The 17,584-nt window shown below is 26.3% G+C and overlaps 5 protein-coding genes across 5 annotated transcripts; 3 read left to right on the top strand and 2 right to left on the bottom strand.

The window, feature by feature from the left end:
* Positions 1 to 92: 92 nt before the first annotated feature.
* On the top strand, positions 93 to 1,519 carry LOC128963573 (zinc finger protein 318-like). The gene is made up of 5 exons (XM_054310123.1): positions 93 to 317; positions 371 to 684; positions 737 to 824; positions 920 to 1,062; positions 1,130 to 1,519. The coding sequence occupies exons 1-5, from the start codon at positions 182 to 184 to the stop codon at positions 1,517 to 1,519; spliced, it is 1,071 nt and encodes a 356-aa protein (XP_054166098.1). The 5' UTR covers positions 93 to 181.
* Positions 1,520 to 2,286: 767 nt separating this feature from the next.
* On the top strand, positions 2,287 to 10,571 carry LOC128965908 (unconventional myosin-Id-like). Its single transcript, XM_054312688.1, has 8 exons — positions 2,287 to 2,666; positions 6,688 to 6,896; positions 6,995 to 7,088; positions 7,163 to 7,328; positions 7,404 to 7,553; positions 7,828 to 8,776; positions 8,999 to 10,247; positions 10,313 to 10,571. Exons 1-8 carry the CDS (start codon positions 2,575 to 2,577, stop codon positions 10,491 to 10,493), a joined length of 3,090 nt encoding a protein of 1,029 aa, XP_054168663.1. The 5' UTR covers positions 2,287 to 2,574; the 3' UTR covers positions 10,494 to 10,571.
* Positions 10,572 to 11,681: 1,110 nt separating this feature from the next.
* On the bottom strand, positions 11,682 to 14,392 carry LOC128965896 (glycylpeptide N-tetradecanoyltransferase 2-like). The gene is made up of 8 exons (XM_054312677.1): positions 14,130 to 14,392; positions 13,904 to 14,063; positions 13,583 to 13,831; positions 12,988 to 13,196; positions 12,456 to 12,906; positions 12,178 to 12,369; positions 11,983 to 12,120; positions 11,682 to 11,902 (listed from the first exon to the last, which is right to left on the bottom strand). The coding sequence occupies exons 1-8, from the start codon at positions 14,204 to 14,206 to the stop codon at positions 11,882 to 11,884; spliced, it is 1,497 nt and encodes a 498-aa protein (XP_054168652.1). The 5' UTR covers positions 14,207 to 14,392; the 3' UTR covers positions 11,682 to 11,881.
* Positions 14,393 to 14,508: 116 nt separating this feature from the next.
* On the top strand, positions 14,509 to 15,397 carry LOC128951426 (YEATS domain-containing protein 4-like). The gene has a single exon (XM_054296710.1). The coding sequence runs from the start codon at positions 14,619 to 14,621 to the stop codon at positions 15,303 to 15,305; it is 687 nt and encodes a 228-aa protein (XP_054152685.1). The 5' UTR covers positions 14,509 to 14,618; the 3' UTR covers positions 15,306 to 15,397.
* A 122-nt stretch (positions 15,398 to 15,519) lies between these two features.
* LOC128963468 (INO80 complex subunit C-like) lies at positions 15,520 to 16,070 on the bottom strand. Its single transcript, XM_054310016.1, has 2 exons — positions 15,979 to 16,070; positions 15,520 to 15,918 (listed from the first exon to the last, which is right to left on the bottom strand). Exons 1-2 carry the CDS (start codon positions 16,009 to 16,011, stop codon positions 15,520 to 15,522), a joined length of 432 nt encoding a protein of 143 aa, XP_054165991.1. The 5' UTR covers positions 16,012 to 16,070.
* Between the last annotated feature and the right edge of the window lie 1,514 nt (positions 16,071 to 17,584).

The raw sequence follows: 17,584 nt of genomic DNA, 5'->3' as shown, positions 1-17,584 counted from the left end.
TTTAAGTAATATTTTGCTAATATTACTGCAATTCACGCGATCAACAAATGGATAAAACTGTAGAATAAAAGCAATTATTTAGAAACAAATGTTGAAATTCAATGAATTCTTGATTGTCAGACAACACTTGTCTTCAAATTATTTATTTAATTGTTAGAGAATCACATCGTTTGAAGTGTCAATGAATCGATCAATGATTGAAAATTGGTCCACAAATGGATCTAATCATTGGTTTTCATCAAGTTTTCTCTTATCATCTCCAAGTGGTTTAAATGATTCTCATTATTCAAATTGTTCATCAAATCAGCAAATGACTGGTTTGTATAACCAATTATTTGAATCATTTATTTGTGATAATTTGTTTTCATAGATATTGCAATACACGGCAACAGTACCGGAGAAATACTCAATCATTCAAATTATAGTCTAGACTTTAGATATGTTTCGAAAGATCCAACAAAGAGATCGAGTGGTGTTATGGACGACAAGTCACCAATTAAGAGATCTAGACTTTGGTCTCCTTTTGATACATTGAATTCATTGTCGCATGAATTTAGACCAAACTATGCAAATGACTATTACTCCAGAAATTCTCCGATTGATCTCTTGTGTAGAGTTTGCGACTCTTTATGTCACTCGAGAAGAGATTTCTTGAAACATTTGAAAGGCAAAAGACATCAATCGGTATACTTTTTGTTTGATTTTGATTTTAAAAATACTAACTTTTAATTTACAGAATTTAAGTTTATATGACCACTCAATGCAATCAAAAGGTGGTCATAGATTGCAAAAACTATTGGATAATAAAAAAGATGCGATCGTTGGTTAGCATTATATTAAAGTTTATTTGAGCCTTGATTTACTAAATAAATATTATTTTAATTAATGAGTAAATTATGATATTATAAATGATTTTTAGGTTTAGATTTTATAAAACAAATTCGTAAGACTTCGACGTCAAAAGAGACAGACTTTGTATGTCTTCTCTGTAATAGCCATAACATGTCCACAGACTCAGCGTTCAGACATATTAATGGTATCAAACATCAGAAAAAATATATTGTAATATAATTTGCAAAAAAAAATATTTGCAAGTATTATACAAACATATAATTTATGTTAAAATCAGGAATTTATTCAATCGGACGAAAAATTGAATCCATTTGACAGCTCTAAAGAATGTCAACTGAGATCTCGAGACATCTGCGTAATTCTTCGGGAGTATGAATCACTATATGGCAGAGGACAGTGTCGGTTCATTAAGAGATCATCGCTTCAAAGTCGTGATGAAAGTCGCTTCAAAGACATCGGATCCCGAGAGTCGTCTAAATCAAAAGGTTTGGACCATAATTGCAAATCAAATGATTTGCAATCTGTCGACAAAGCAATTGAAGCGTTTAAAACTATTCGCAATGTTTGCAATCAATTGATTGCTTATTATTCACCTCAAGATATTAAACGTAAATCAGTTTCTCGTTCAGACAATTCACAAAATTTGTCCATCGATTCAAACAAATAGAATAAATGAGTTAATTCTATACAATTGATGCAATTATAGAAAAATTTTATAAAATAAGTTTATATAGAATTTTAATTTTTATACATTTTTTCTAAGTTTCATTATTATAATTTAGTTTTTTTTRATTATAATTTCTAAAATATTATATAAATTTATATATTCAATGAAATAATTTTTTTTATAGAGTCTATAATATGCAATGTAGACTCTTTATAAATAAAAAATGTTTTATAAAAGTTATTATTATTATTACCTTATAAGTAGATAAAGAAAAAATAGTGCATTTCTACTGTTACTAAATTCAAAGAGTCAATAATGTCAAAATTGTATTAAGTTTTCAAGTGTTATCAATCATATACAGTAGTGGTAGTTATTATCTTTTATATGATTACAAATATAATACAATAGTTGTGAAGTTCACGTTGTGAAACACACAAGAAATAGTAAGTTAAATAACTTTAATATAACTTAAATTATACATAAAATATATGTCATTTTTCCTAAAACATTGTATTCAAACAACAAATAAAACAATAATATAATCATTTTTAATAATATCCGCCAAACAATTCAAACTTGTTATATGTGAAACACTGAGACAACCGCTTAAAATAGTTAAAAACTGGTTAAGAGTGTACTGTAGTTGACTCCCATTCCCTGATTCTGTGCCGACTCTCTAAATAAAAATTGTTATGCAATACACAGGTTTTGCTAATCATTGAGGTTTGTTATCAGTTAAACCAAACCTCTATTTCATTTACGACACAATACTTAACGACCAGTACTAATAACATCTGCTTTTTCATTCAATTATTAAAACATATATCCGTTGAGTTATGGGAGACAAACAATTTTTATGATAGTGTTTGCAATTTTACTTAAACAAATGCTTTCACTTAAATATTATATAATTGTTAATTTATTTATTAAAAGTTTACAATAACTAGTTTTTTTTATTTCTCGATACTTTATTTGTTGCCAAATTTTTTATTTAAAAGTAAATGTTTTCAGTTAATTAATAATTTATTAAATTGTGTTAATATATAAGTCAAGAGATGTCTTATCGTAATTCAGAGGTCGGTGTCGGAGATGCAGTCCTTTTGGACGACTTGTCGATGAATGCATTCGTAGAAAATCTAAGAATCAGGTTTACCATCAAATTTATACTTATTTTTAAAAACTATTTATATATAAGAAAATCACTTATTATTCAAGTGTTTTATTTTAAAATTTTTAAGTCCCGCTGATATGTATATCTACTTTAAAAATAAAAACATTAATGATTTACGAGAGAAAACATTAAAATCGTTTCAAAGTCAAGATTATTTGAGAAATGTTTGAGAAATCATTTTTGGAAATATTCGTAGGCGTTGTGTAGTCTTTAGTCTGAAAATTCTAAATAAAAACTATGATCTCATGTATAGAAAAGATTTATAATATTTATTTATAGATTAGGTTTTTATAAATAATAAAAAAATAATCGATAAAAATGAGTCAACATCTAAATGTTAATAATAAACTAATATTGTTTGTATTAATATGAAGTATAATATGAAGTATAATATGAGTAATTTTTATAATAATCATAGTTATTGTTGATATTATTGATAAATTCATATAAATTCATATTCAACAGTATATATTGTGTATTAAAATTTTTTGTTTTTAATAAACATATCATATGTTACATTATTAAGTTATCACTATTGATAAATAATTATAGATGATATTACAATTCTAGAAAAATATTGTATAGAAAAATATTAATTAAAATATATATTTAGATATTCATTAAAAACTCGTAAAATCACTAAAAAAATATAACATATTGTATATGTAATATATGTATAATTTACTGCAGTTATATAAGTTTTGATTGTATTTTTAAGTAAGAAAATTTTATATAAATATCTTCAAATTTTCTGTAATATTTAAATTAATTATCAGTTATTAAATATTCTAAACTAAAATATAATTCTTATTGAAGCAATTGAAATAATTTTAACAATATTTAATATATTTTATCAATATCTAATTTATTAATATAAATTGTAAATCTAATTAGATTAAATTACTTACTGTTTGGCAAATTATTAAACGAAGTAATAGTTTTATTATATTATTTTCAATGAAAATTGTGCAAAAAATAAAATAAATGTTTAAATATCAATTTTTTTAAAAAATTATTGTTATTTCAGTCTGTTTAGAATTTAACCATCAGTTTTTAAGAATGTTATTTCAAATACCCTAATAATTTATCATAATATATACTGTAAAATATAATAACATAACATACTGTAGTAATAACTTTGAAACTTGATATTTTTAGCATTATTTATAAATAAATTTTTAATTACTATTTAATACAGTATTATTTTACTATTTAGTATGCAATACATACTACTGTATCTATAATATAGATTCTATATTATATACATTTCTAAAAACTATTAAAATACTGTATAATTTTAGCAAAATTTTCTTTATCAAATATTTTTAAAGTTTAATTAAATAATGATATCAATAATTTATTTTTATTAAATTGTTAATAAATACACTATTTTTGTTATTTTATTCATGTATACTGTATATGGAGTGACAAAATTTAAAACATTTTTATATTGACAAATGATTTCCTGTTTTTTAATAAAAATATTAATTAGAATATTTTATTTTCAAATATTATTGTTATTATTATTATTATTATTGCTATTTACTAAAAAAAATTTTGGTAATACAAAAATAAGTAAAATTAAATGAAAGTAATCTCTTAGTTATGACAACTGATAAGTTAAGCCACAATTTATTGAATGACTTGACTATAAAAATATTTTCAAAATCATTTAAGATTGTTATAAATTGTTTTTTAATTAATAATCACAAATATGTTATAAAATAAATGATCAAATAACAATTATATAATAAATTAATTGTCAACTTAAATATAAAAATAACATATAATAAATTGTATATAAATTATTTTTACTATTTTTAAATATAAATTTAACACAATTATTAAAAATTATTTGTTTAGTTAGACCTCAATTACTGTAATTTTTTTTTAATTTTCATACCCCTATTAAAAATTGGAAACAATAAATATTTGCAAATTGTAGTTTATTTTTGTTTAAAAATTATAAATACATATAAAAATAACTAACTCTTATATAACTCATATAATACTATATTTTACATAACTTTATTAAATTATAATAGTGTTAAGTTAACTGAGGTATTGAGAATATATATCTAAATTACCATGGTTAATTTATATGAATTTTTAGTGATTATTAATAGATAGCAAATCTAAATTGATATTATAAAATATTTTTTTACATTACTTATATATATATATTATTAAATAATATCCAATTATAAATGTTATATTTTAAAGTTTTTATTTTTTATATATATTTTAATTAAAAACTGCATGGAATTAAAGAAATTTAATTTACAAAATAATTTATTTACAAATATAAAATAATTAATCTGTTATTACATTTCATAAGATTTAATATAAAACAAAAGCATCACATAATTTAACAAAAATGATTCATACTTTCAAAAAATTTTATAAATTGAAGGTTATTTGTAGTGAGAAATAAAAACAAATGTAATGAGAAGTCATAAAAGATTTATTATATTTAATGTAAAACTTTTATATAGTATTTAGTACTGCACTGTATATTGCATTATCTTTTTAAAAATTGCCAAATAATATATAAGGCGTTGTTCACATATTACGTTCGCACTTTTTAAGAAATCTAGACCCCCTCCCTCCCTATGTTCGCAATTGTTCGCATGTAGTCATTTAAAAAAATTACGTTCGCTTGTCCCTAACCGCTACCCCCCCCCCACCACAATAAATAAAATATTATTTAATTGCGAACGTTCTTAATGTCTCTACCCCTCCCCTCCCCCTTGTTCGCAAAAGTTCGCTTTGACTAACCCCCCCCCTCCCCTCAAGTGCGAACGTAATATGTGAACCACGCCTAATATATATTATATACAGTATAGTATTAATGTATGTGTATTGGTATATACAGTACTGTACTGTAATATTATGATTAAACAATACTTTATTGCATATCTTATAATATAAGACTTATATTATAAAATTTAAATATTTCTTTTCATAGGTTTTTTATATACTTTTTAAAAATTTGTTAATAGTTTAACTAATAAAAAGTTACTAAAATTTCAGTTTATATATAAAAAATGATAATGATTTACCATGGTTATTATTATTATAATTTAATTTTGAGTGCTGATAATCACAAAATTGTTGAATTTATTTAATAAGCAATTTTGTAAATATAAAAAAATAACATTAATATAATTTTTTTATTGTAAAAATTTATATAACATTTTCTTATACTAATATAATAAATACTGTATAAACAGAAAAATGTAGTACAAAATGATTAAATTGTAATTTTAAAAACTATTTACTTTTTTGTATATTTTTAATTTATTATTTATTAATGACTTATTTTTTTGAATTTTAAATAATTTTTGATTTATTTTATGCAAACTTTTATGGTGATTAACATTGAAATTTTTTATATTGATTAACTTTGAAAAAATTAGTCTAAATTTAAAAGCAAAATTTGTATTTAAATAATGTTAATGAAATTAGTCAAATGTAAGAAATCACGCAAAATCTATAATTTTGTTAAATAAAAATAAATATTTTATTATAAGTTAATAATTACGGCTAAACAGCACAAGTGATGCATAAATGAATTTATTAACCGAAACACAGTTTTACTAAAAAGCAGTCTTTGATGAGATTAAGGGCACAGACTTTCCTAACATTACTTTATATGTTAACTAATAAGTGTTTACATTATTATTATTATTATGTTTTAGTAATATAATTATATATTATTAAATAATTGTAAATGTCTATATCAATTGTATCTCAAATTATGCAATTATCAATTTGTTTTATTCAATTTTTTAAGCATTTAAGAAAAACAATATAGGAATTTAATTAGATATACATTGAAATTTGCTATTTTGACAAATAAACAACTTTTATTGTAAATATTTAATATATAGTTGATTTAAAATATATTTTATTGATTTTTTGGTATATATTTTTGAATAATATTATAATGTAATAATAAATGATTGTTTAATGTATTATAAATTAATGATTAAAGGCACGGTTCAGCTAAACTATACACATATATTGGAGAAGTCTGTATATCAGTGAATCCCTACCGGACTGTCAATATCTTTGGCAATGATTATGTGAATGACTATAAGGGACGGGAAATATTTGAAAGGCCGCCCCATATATTCTCAATCGCTGATTCCGCTTATAAGACAATGAAACAGAGGTTCAAAGACACCTGTATTGTTATATCAGGTATTTTCAACATTTTTAATGTATTACTAATTATAGACCTTATAATCCTAATTAAAACCGGTATATATAATGACTTGTGTTTTCGTAACAATAATTAGGCGAAAGTGGTTCGGGAAAGACTGAGGCATCAAAAATAATTATGCGATACATCGCTGCCATTACTAATACAAGCGGACAACAAGAGATTGAACGGTTCGCTTAAGATTTTATTTTGTTTTTTATTTCATTACAAAACTTATTAACATAATTATCAAACTTTATATTAGTGTTAAAAATGTATTACTTCAGTCAAACTGTATTTTGGAGGCCTTTGGCAATGCAAAGACCAACAGAAATGACAATTCAAGCCGTTTTGGTAAATATATGGACATTAACTTTGACTTTAAAGGAGATCCATTGGGCGGTCATATTAACAATTATCTCCTCGAAAAGGTTTTTATTTCAAATGTTAAAAACAGTGAAAAAAACATGAAATTAATTAACTATTTTTAATAATATACTCATTAGTCTCGAGTTGTCGGACAACAAACTGGTGAACGAAATTTTCATTCATTTTATCACTTATTAAGCGGTGCTTCAGATCAGACTCTCAACAAGTTTGGTCTTAAAAGAGATCCAAATAGTTATTTTTATCTTAAACAAGGAGGAAGTCCTAAGGTATTGTATTTGCATTGAATTATCGTATTTTTATTTTTATTTATAGAAAGTTGAATAACAATTTTATGTAAAGTTACGATAACTAGTTTTTATTTATAAATATAATATGGATAAGTAGTTTATATTAAAATTTATTTAAACTGATAAATGTTTTCTGATTAAATCTTAAGATATTAGATCAATGAACTAATCAAATCAATGTATAATATTTGTTATTAATTAACTTATTTTCAAACTATAGATTTAACATAATTTTTGTCTTTTCCAAAAAAAGGTGGATTCAATTAATGACAAAACTGAGTATAAGGGAGTGGAAAATGCAATGAAAATATTAAATTTTAATGAATCGCAATCTGAGACCTACTGGAAAACACTGGCAGCGATCATGCATTTGGGAAATATTGAGTTTAAAGTTGATGAACAAAATGAAGATAATATTAAGATAACAGATTCAAGCAAAAGAGAGATCAGTCAAATTGCAAAGTTGTTGTCAATCAATGAATCTGAATTAGTGAAGACATTGTGCCATAGAGTGATCTCCGCCGGCGGAGAAGTGATGTCCAAACAACATACCAAAGTTGAGGCCACATTTGGAAGGGATTCGTTTGCAAAAGCAATTTACGAGCGATTGTTCACTCAAATTGTTGAGCAAATTAATAACGCAATAGATATGAGCAAAGAAGCCAATAGAAGAAGCATCAGTTCCGGCAAAAAAGGTGCCGTAATCGGTGTTCTTGACATTTATGGCTTTGAAATATTTGATAACAACAGCTTTGAACAATTCTGTATTAATTATTGTAACGAAAAATTACAACAACTGTTCATTGAATTAGTATTAAAACAAGAACAGGAAGAATACCAAAGAGAAGACATTGAATGGCAACACATCGAGTATTTCAATAATGCAATCATTTGTAATTTAGTTGAAGAAAACCATAAGGGAGTCCTTGCCATCATTGACGAGGCCTGTCTTAATGTTGGTAAAATCACGGATGAGTTGCTCCTCGAAAACATGGATAACAAACTTGCGAAACACAAACACTATACGAGTCGTCGTTTGTCTCCATCAGACAAGACATTAGTACATCACAGAGACTTCCGGATCAAACACTATGCCGGAGATGTCAACTATTCTATCATTGGATTCATTGATAAAAATAAAGATTCACTTTTTCAAGATTTCAAACGACTTCTTTATAACAGTAATGATAAAGTTATAAAAGGTTTGTAATTATAATTAAAACAATAAATAAATAATAAAAACTTGAATATTTTGTATTACTTATATATCTTAATACAAAAAATAATCAAATAATAATCACTTTAAATACTTGTGATTTTATAAATAGTATCTACTGTTTTGGTGATCACAATTATTATTATTAAAATTAAATAAAACTGAATTTTTATTTTATTATTAAATTATTTTATAATTTTAATTATAGATATGTTTCCCGAGGGATCTCAACACATGAGTGCTGTCAACAAAAGACCGCTTACCGCAGGATTTATGTTTAAGACTTCGATGATTGCATTGGTTAAGAATTTGATGTCCAAAGCGCCATATTATGTGAGATGTATTAAACCAAATGAACAAAAGTCTCCCGTAATGTTTGATGAAGAAAGGGTTAGACATCAGGTCGCATATCTGGGACTTCTTGAGAACGTTAGGGTCAGAAGAGCCGGATTTGCTTATAGAATGACTTATGAAAGGTTCTTAAGAAGATATAAGATGTTATCGGCGCGAACGTGGCCTAACTTTAGGAGTGGCAATGATAAGGATGGTTGTCGGGTATTAATAGATGAAAACAGGTTTACAAATGATGTCAAATATGGCAAAACAAAGATCTTTGTCCGATCGCCACAAACTATTGCAACGCTAGAGACTGAAAGGACAAAGTTGTTGCATAATATCGTCGTATTTTTACAGAAACTATGGAGAGGTGCCATCGCTAGGATGAGGTATCGCAAAATGAGAGCAGCGATGACTATCATTCAATACTACAGGCGCTATAAAGTTCGCAAATATGTCGTTCAACTTCTTCATCTCTATAGAAATGTTAAAAATTTAAGAGATTACGGAAAAACACTTCCGTGGCCAACACCTCCTTCTGGACTTAAAAACAATCCGGGTATTAGTCAGTTAAGAGCTATTTATATCAAGTGGAGAGCATTAATGGTTCTCAAGAGATTTCCCCGCGAAGATTGGCCTCAAATGCAGCTTAAGGTTATTGCCGCCGATGTCTTCAAAGGAAAGCGAAGAGATTGGGGTTATGCTTACAAATGGGAAGGAAATTATTTGGATAAAAGTGCCGAAAGTGATGACTACGGAAAGTTCTCGTCGGCTTTTACTCGACTAACACTTCGAGACTCAACTGGTTGTCGAAAAATATTATTTTCTGCTTATATCAAGAAAATTAACAAATTTAATAAAAGTGCCGACAGAGCGGTTGTTGTGACAAATCAATACATTTATAAGTTTGATATTAAGAAACAGTTGCCACTAAATAAGCCAATGCCTATTGACTCCATTACTGGGATCAGTGTATCACCTAATTTGGATCAATTAATTGCTATTCATCTTAGAGATGGCAATGATTTTGTATTTTCCTTAATCAATATGAAATCAAATTTTAATTCAGAAATCAATAGAGTGGGAGAACTGGTGGCTATTCTCCTTCGTCAGTATTATCTGTAAGTTTTATAATTGATTTTTTTCGATACATTTTAAGACTTTTATTAATACAATACTTATATAGAATTAGAAAACAAGAGTTAAGTATAAGGGTTGGGACACCCGTTCACTGCAAACTCGGCAAAAAAGATAAGATTGTAAATATCGACATCAATGCCAATCAACCATCAGTTATGTTCAAAAAGATTTCATCCGATTCACTATCACTTGTGTGGCCAACCATTCTCTCCAATGGAAATCATTAATTCATTTATATTTATATTTATACGATTATTGTTATTAATTATTAAATGTTTTATTAATACAAATATCTATTTTTCTAATCAAATTTGTTAAAATAAAAATAATTACCGGTAATAAAAAAATTGTTTTAACCAGAAATACAGTAAATGTCATATTTTTAGATTAAAAACAATATTCAGATCTATAATTATTTTAAAAGTTTAAAAAATGATAATTTATAAAATAGTTTTTGTAGTTATTATTAATTACATTCAAAAGTTATTTTCAGTAGAAGTAATAAATTTTAAATACAAGCGACAAATCGGGAAAATGATTATTTCATTTGAAAATCAATACATTATGAATAATATATGGCATTACCTTAACTGCAGTGAGACATAGGAAGTTGCGGTCAGTAATTATCTCGAGAACCGTTAATCAGATCTTGCGGTCAAACATATAAAAGTTATAGAGAATAAAAAGATAGGAACAATGGTCCACATTAAAAACAAATTGGGTCCACCAGGGGGCCCACAAATAAAATAAAACCACTATTTTTCAATGACCGCACTTTTTTTCTATAAAAAAATAGGTTTTATTTTTTTGTGGGCCCCCTGGTGGACCTAATTTTTTTAATGTGTACCATTGTTTCTAACTTTTTATTCTCWACAACTTTTATATGTTTGACCGCAAGATCTGACCACTGGTTCTCGAGATAATTACTGACCGCAAGCTTCCCATCTCTCACTGCAGTTAAGGTAATGCCATAATATATAATATATTGTAATATTATATTCATTTTCAAAATAATCTATTTTATACATTTAAAAACGTTTTTGATTAATCGTAATTACAGTAAAACTGTTATATTATTATTATATTACCGGTAATATAAATTAAAGATAAGTATAAAAATTATATAATTTAATTATGAATTTAAACATATTTTATTTATTAAACAAATAATATATTTAATAACAAAAAAATTAATAAATTCAAACTACCAGTAATTAATTATTTTATAATTTTGTTGTTAGAAAAATTTTATTTTATTTATATAATTTTTTAGTTATACTAATATAGTATCAAAAATGATAAATCTTTTGAGCAAAAAAAATAAAAATAAAATATTGTTAGCGAATTTGATTGTACAGTGATATTAAAAAAATCATTAAGAAATACCAGTAATAAAATTGATAGTACGGTACAAGTAATACAATAATATATGCAAATAATAGTTTGTTATCATAACTAACTTATTAGTGACCAGATTTACGGTACATAACATGCAAAACATTACTTTCATTTTAAATCTATATTTTTAATATTAATCATAATATTGTTTGGTGCAATGAAAAAATTTTCAATTAGTAAACATAAATATATTATTGGCCATTAAATGTAAATTCATTTATTGCAATACTAGTCCAATCTGTATATTGGATTAAATTTATTAATAAAAAATATCAATACAAATACAAATAATAATAAATATTAACAATAACAACAAACCTGTTCGGATGTCAGTGTTGGACACTTCCAGTTAAAGAGATAGTATTGTAGATTTCCGTCTCCAATACCAAACTTTAATTTTTCCAAAAATTGTTTATTATCCATAAGGTCTAAGGCGTTGAATACATCATAACCGGCCTATATATTTGAAAATTAAATATTAATGTCACAACAATTAATGGATTTAATGATTACATTTTTAGCAACAATTAGCACGTCTTGCATGAGGTCTTGAAGGCTGACATCGGCAGAGCCAACGCAATAGTAGGCATAGGCAGCTCTAATATTTTTATAGGTCGGGTTATGCATAACAGTTGACGGCAATGTATAAAAACTTGCAAAACCTATGATCTCTGTTTCTCCTTTCTTTCCATTCTTAACTGATCTCTATAATTGTATTAAAAATATATACAATTTAATGTATTAATCTTATATACAGTATTATCTATATCTCAAATATATAGATTTCAAACCTCAACCACAAAACTATCGACGACATCATCTCTCGGAGTAAACCAGTGAATCATCTCTTCAATGTCAAAGACAGGCGAGAGTTCAAAGCCATTCAAATATTGAGTCAATAATTTGTGGACTTTTTTCATATCCTTTGATTGCAATTTTCTAAAGCCATGTGTCTTAATATCGTCGGGAAGTTTATAGAGTTTTATAGTTCTTTGAAGTGTCATATTTCGGGTCAAATGAGAAAATTTGATTTCAATCAATTTCTTTGGATTTATAGAGCGGTGCCAATAACGACAGGTGCCAACTGGTTTCGGCAAAAACACACCCGCAGTGTATACGGCTTGAAATATGTTCTGTAAATTGACTCTACGGGTTATCTCCTTAATCAAGACCGGAGCCATTCTCTTTGATCTCAATTTCTTGTGTACGCAAAGAAAATTGATTTCAACCATTTTTATTTGCCTAATAATAATTCAGTCAATATATTCAAATGTAATTAATAAATTCATCACAATTTAAATAAATATATTTAATAAAACATACTTATCATAGACTTTAACATTGGCTGGAATTGCACTAATAAAACCAACCAATTTGCTACTCTTTTGAACTCTGACCCCACAATGCCATTCCTTCTGCCAATTGGGAGGTTTGAGAGCCCAATGAAGAAATTCAGGCGAATAATCAAAGCGAAACATATTGTCGTCGTCTTCCACATAATTTTCATTTAGTAATAGATATAACTCTCGGAGCTATAAAAAAAATAATAACAATAGAGAATTATATCTAAATAAAATAATATTTATTACACGGAAAGTAATTTTATCGATAATTATACTTTCGATTACCGTAAATGCAATTAAAAATTTTAATTGTTTAAATCAAAAACTAGATATTATTGTAAAAATTTATGTTATAATAAATGTATGAATTGTCACTAGTATTCAAAACTTGTATATTATTCTTCAGTTAATGTTATTTCGTATTTCTTTCATTTTTTGTTTTGTTTTCCCAAATATAACTAATTTATTCAATAAATATCTAAACATTTTCCTCAAATCATTTCTTATGGTTTGTTATTGGGTTTTGTAATAAAATTTCTATCAATACATCAATAATTTATTTTTAAATAACTTACAGTATTTTCATCATTGATATCGAGTGTATCCCAAATGAAACCATTTGGAAGATTTAATGAATCCTTCTTAATTTGATCATTTGATTTGTTAGCTTCAATGGCGTCATTAACTTCTGGTATTTCATCGAGTTTGGGCACCGGCTGTGTCTCCCAAAACTCATACTTTTTCCTCATAGCCTCTTCGGGTGTCTTTGCCGAAGAACTGGCCCCTTGATATAGACTAAGCATTTCCATTGCTTTTCTCAAATCCTTTAATAATAATTAATTATTAAATAAAACAATTACTAATCAATTGGTGACAATAGTCTGGTCAAAGCAAACCCTTTCGTTTGGTTGAAATGTATTGTGTGTGACATCACATGAGGCGTCGTTACAACACTTTTCCGGTAGTGTTGTATCGTTTGGCGTCACCTCTAAAGTCTGATTCTTGTCTTTGTTTTTCTTATTCTTGCGATTTTTATTCTTCGACTTCTTGATGTCACTGATGTAGAAAAAAATTATTAAATCAATTAAATTATCAACAAATGTGGTCATCAAAGGTCAATACCCGTTGTCATTATTGGTGACAATTGTATCGTCTTCTTGAATGACCAATTGGTCGGTATTATCATTGTTGACACTCATTGATGTCAAATGTGATTATCAAATGTCTTAAAGCATACAAAAAGTGTCAAAACTATGATTCAATTCAACAAACAGTTAGGCATTCAATGCAATCAATTGACGGCTAATCACAACACAAACAAAACACCGAATCATTGCATTCAATGCTTCAATAATTACGTCATTCACTCATATATTGTGTGACTTTTGGGGAACACATGAATCACATAAAGTTTATCATTAAATGTGTGAAATTAAAACAACTTTGTGTCGAAAAAAATAATATATTTATTGTCACAACATTTGTGAACGACTCATAAATTTGATATTAATATAATAATAAAGTATTTGAATTGTTTGTCATTGAAATTGTAATAAATTTTGTCAATAATTTAGTTATAAAGTGATTACAATCACTGCAATAACCGCCACAATGACTGAAATGGCTTTATTGAAGTCCAAGATCTGTGAGTACGGACCCGATTCTGGCGGTCGTGTGAAGGGAACAGTTGTTGTCAAACCAGTCGTCTACGGAAATGTTGCCAAATATTTCGGTAAAAAGCGTGAAGAGGACGGACACACACATCAATGGACAGTCTATGTAAAGCCATACAAGAATGAAGACATGTCTTCATATGTCAAGAAAGTTCACTTCAAACTTCATGAGTCATATCAAAACCCGAACCGAATGATCACTAAACCTCCTTATGAGGTGACAGAGACCGGTTGGGGTGAGTTTGAAATTGTCATCAAAATATATTTCATTGATCCTAATGAACGACCCGTCACTATATACCATATCTTAAAGTTATTTCAAACTGATCCCAGCAATAATGTAATCAATGTTAAGAAGCATTTAGTCTCTGAATTTTACGATGAAATCATATTTCAAGATCCATCGGTTATGATGTCACAGCTATTGTCATCAAACAGACAGTTGACTTTAGGACAGTTCAAACACGAGACAGACTTCGACGACAAGAAAGAGAGAACACTCAACACTATATTGAATGCCAAGAATAAAGTTCGTCTCGAGATTTCAGATCTAAAGGAAAGACTTAAAGTGGCCAAAGAAGCCATCAATAAATATAAACAAGAAATCTCTAAAAGTAATGAATAATAATTTTTAAAAATTTTAATGGTCTGTCAACTCATTAAATAATTTGATGTCATCTTTATATAAATACTGTATAAATAAGTTTTATAACAAAATAAAATTAAAAATTTATATTCATTGACTGTTAAAAATATAATATATTTATATTATTTTATATCAAATTATTTATATAATGATATTTAGCATAAAAATAAATATAATATAGTTTTAATTGATATTATGAATTAGCTTTTCTAAGCTCTAAATATCCATTAATAATATCATTAGAAAATGTCTTAATTATAGCGAATTCATACAAATTATGGTATAATAGTTGAGTTGTCGGGTCTTTGTATTTGGCCGGAAGTCCACTCAAATCGGAATATCTTTTAATTACTTTTTGTGACGGATGACAGTCAAGTGATGCATAAGAGTTACCATTGATTGTCGATGTCTTATCGATAGCTAATATCTGTTTCAAATTCTTCCAGACCTTTGCCTTCTTTGCATTATTTATTAAACGACTTGAAACCCATTCTTGACTTTTAAAAGAATAATTGTTTTTAATTGAAGATATGGTCTCTGAGTGCAAGTCTGTGGTTAACTCATTATTCGTGTCTTGGGATGCATTGCTCTTCTGATTAAAACAAAACAATAATAATCAAAATGTCTGTAAATCTAATGACATGTGTCTTACATCGGGTGATACGCTCTTCTTCTTCTTAACCATTGTTTGTCAGTCAAGTGATCAACAAATGTATATATTTTGCGGACAATTTTATTTTCACATATTTTACTATTATGTGATCAATAAGTTATTGATATTAATAGAAAAAAATCATTATTAATAAATTTATTATATGTCTATAATATTAATATTATATCAATTATATAWAAATTATTTAATTTACTATTAAATGTATAGAATTATTGTTTCTATTTCTACACTATATATGTCTATATGTATTGATTATACAATAAGTCATTTAAATATTGTTCAATAATTTATTTACAAATTCTATGTATTATTAAATACACAACAATATCGATATTTATTGAATTTTCAATACAATATCGATATTAATGTGTAATAATTGTATATAAATAACGTCTTATAGTGTCAGTGCAAGAGTTGAACAAATGTATGTATATATGAGTGATGTATGAATGGATCCATTGGTGACATTCATATCATATATTGAATGAACAATAATAGACAACACAAGCATTCAAATTGTCATTAATCAGTAATATATATATCAATTGAATTCATTTAATCATTTCTTATCAATCAATATATAGTAAATTGATTGCTAAACAATGATTCTGTATTTGTAATTATAAAAGTAAATGATTATAATATATTATAAGAATAAAAATAAGCATGATACATTTATAACAATTTAGACTAAACATATATAAAAATTATATTATTTTTTATATATTATTATTATTATATACTGTATTTAAAATATTTGCTATAATAATTGAGAAGTGCATAAAATATATATAATTGCATAAAACAATCTAAAGATGTAATGCAGTGTAAAATGTGGTGAAACTTGTAGCCACACACACACACACACACACACACACATATATATATATATATATATATATATATATATACTAGATATACGTTTATATATATAAATTTACGTATATATACAGCATATACCGTACATTTATACCGTATATACAATATAAGCGTAGTATATCTAAGCATAGTATTGATTGCTTTAGAGTGTTAGGTGTCGGCTATTTATCATACGGTATGAGTCCAGTAAATGCATAAATGCGATCACAACTACATACTACATGCTATCATTAGATGTATATAACAGGGGTATCCAACATGACTTAGGGGGAGTAGTGATGCCCCTGTAGTTAGGGTGGCATATATTTGATAGCTCATACTATATTAACATAGAGTAAAAATAATTGAAATTCAACCAAGATATATATCTATATATATACTTATATACTATATATTCACTGCATATTTGTATATATATATATATATATAAATTTATATATTGTAGAGTATAGAAGTTATAGGGAGTGTTTAGTAGAGTCGGGCATCAGTTCAAAACACCTCTGCATTAATGTTTGCATAACATTATAGAGAAAAAGTTTATACCTTAAGTAATGCAAACAATTTAAAGCAATTTTGTTGATACTAACCATAGGTCCTTCAAATGCAATGATGCTCTCAATCATTAAGAGATAAGTTTTCTTTGAGAGAAAATGCATCAAAAGAGCAGTCCTTTTGATAAATCATTGCATTTACAAAATGGTTAGGA

This window comes from Oppia nitens, unplaced genomic scaffold (genome assembly GCF_028296485.1).
Source record: "Oppia nitens isolate AA-2021 unplaced genomic scaffold, nextdenovo-longstitch-racon4-pilon3 scaffold10_pilon_pilon_pilon, whole genome shotgun sequence".
In the NCBI taxonomy this organism is placed as follows: domain Eukaryota; kingdom Metazoa; phylum Arthropoda; class Arachnida; order Sarcoptiformes; family Oppiidae; genus Oppia; species Oppia nitens.
The sequence above is the reverse complement of the archived record's forward strand: the minus strand, read 5'-3'. Positions and strand labels throughout refer to the sequence as shown.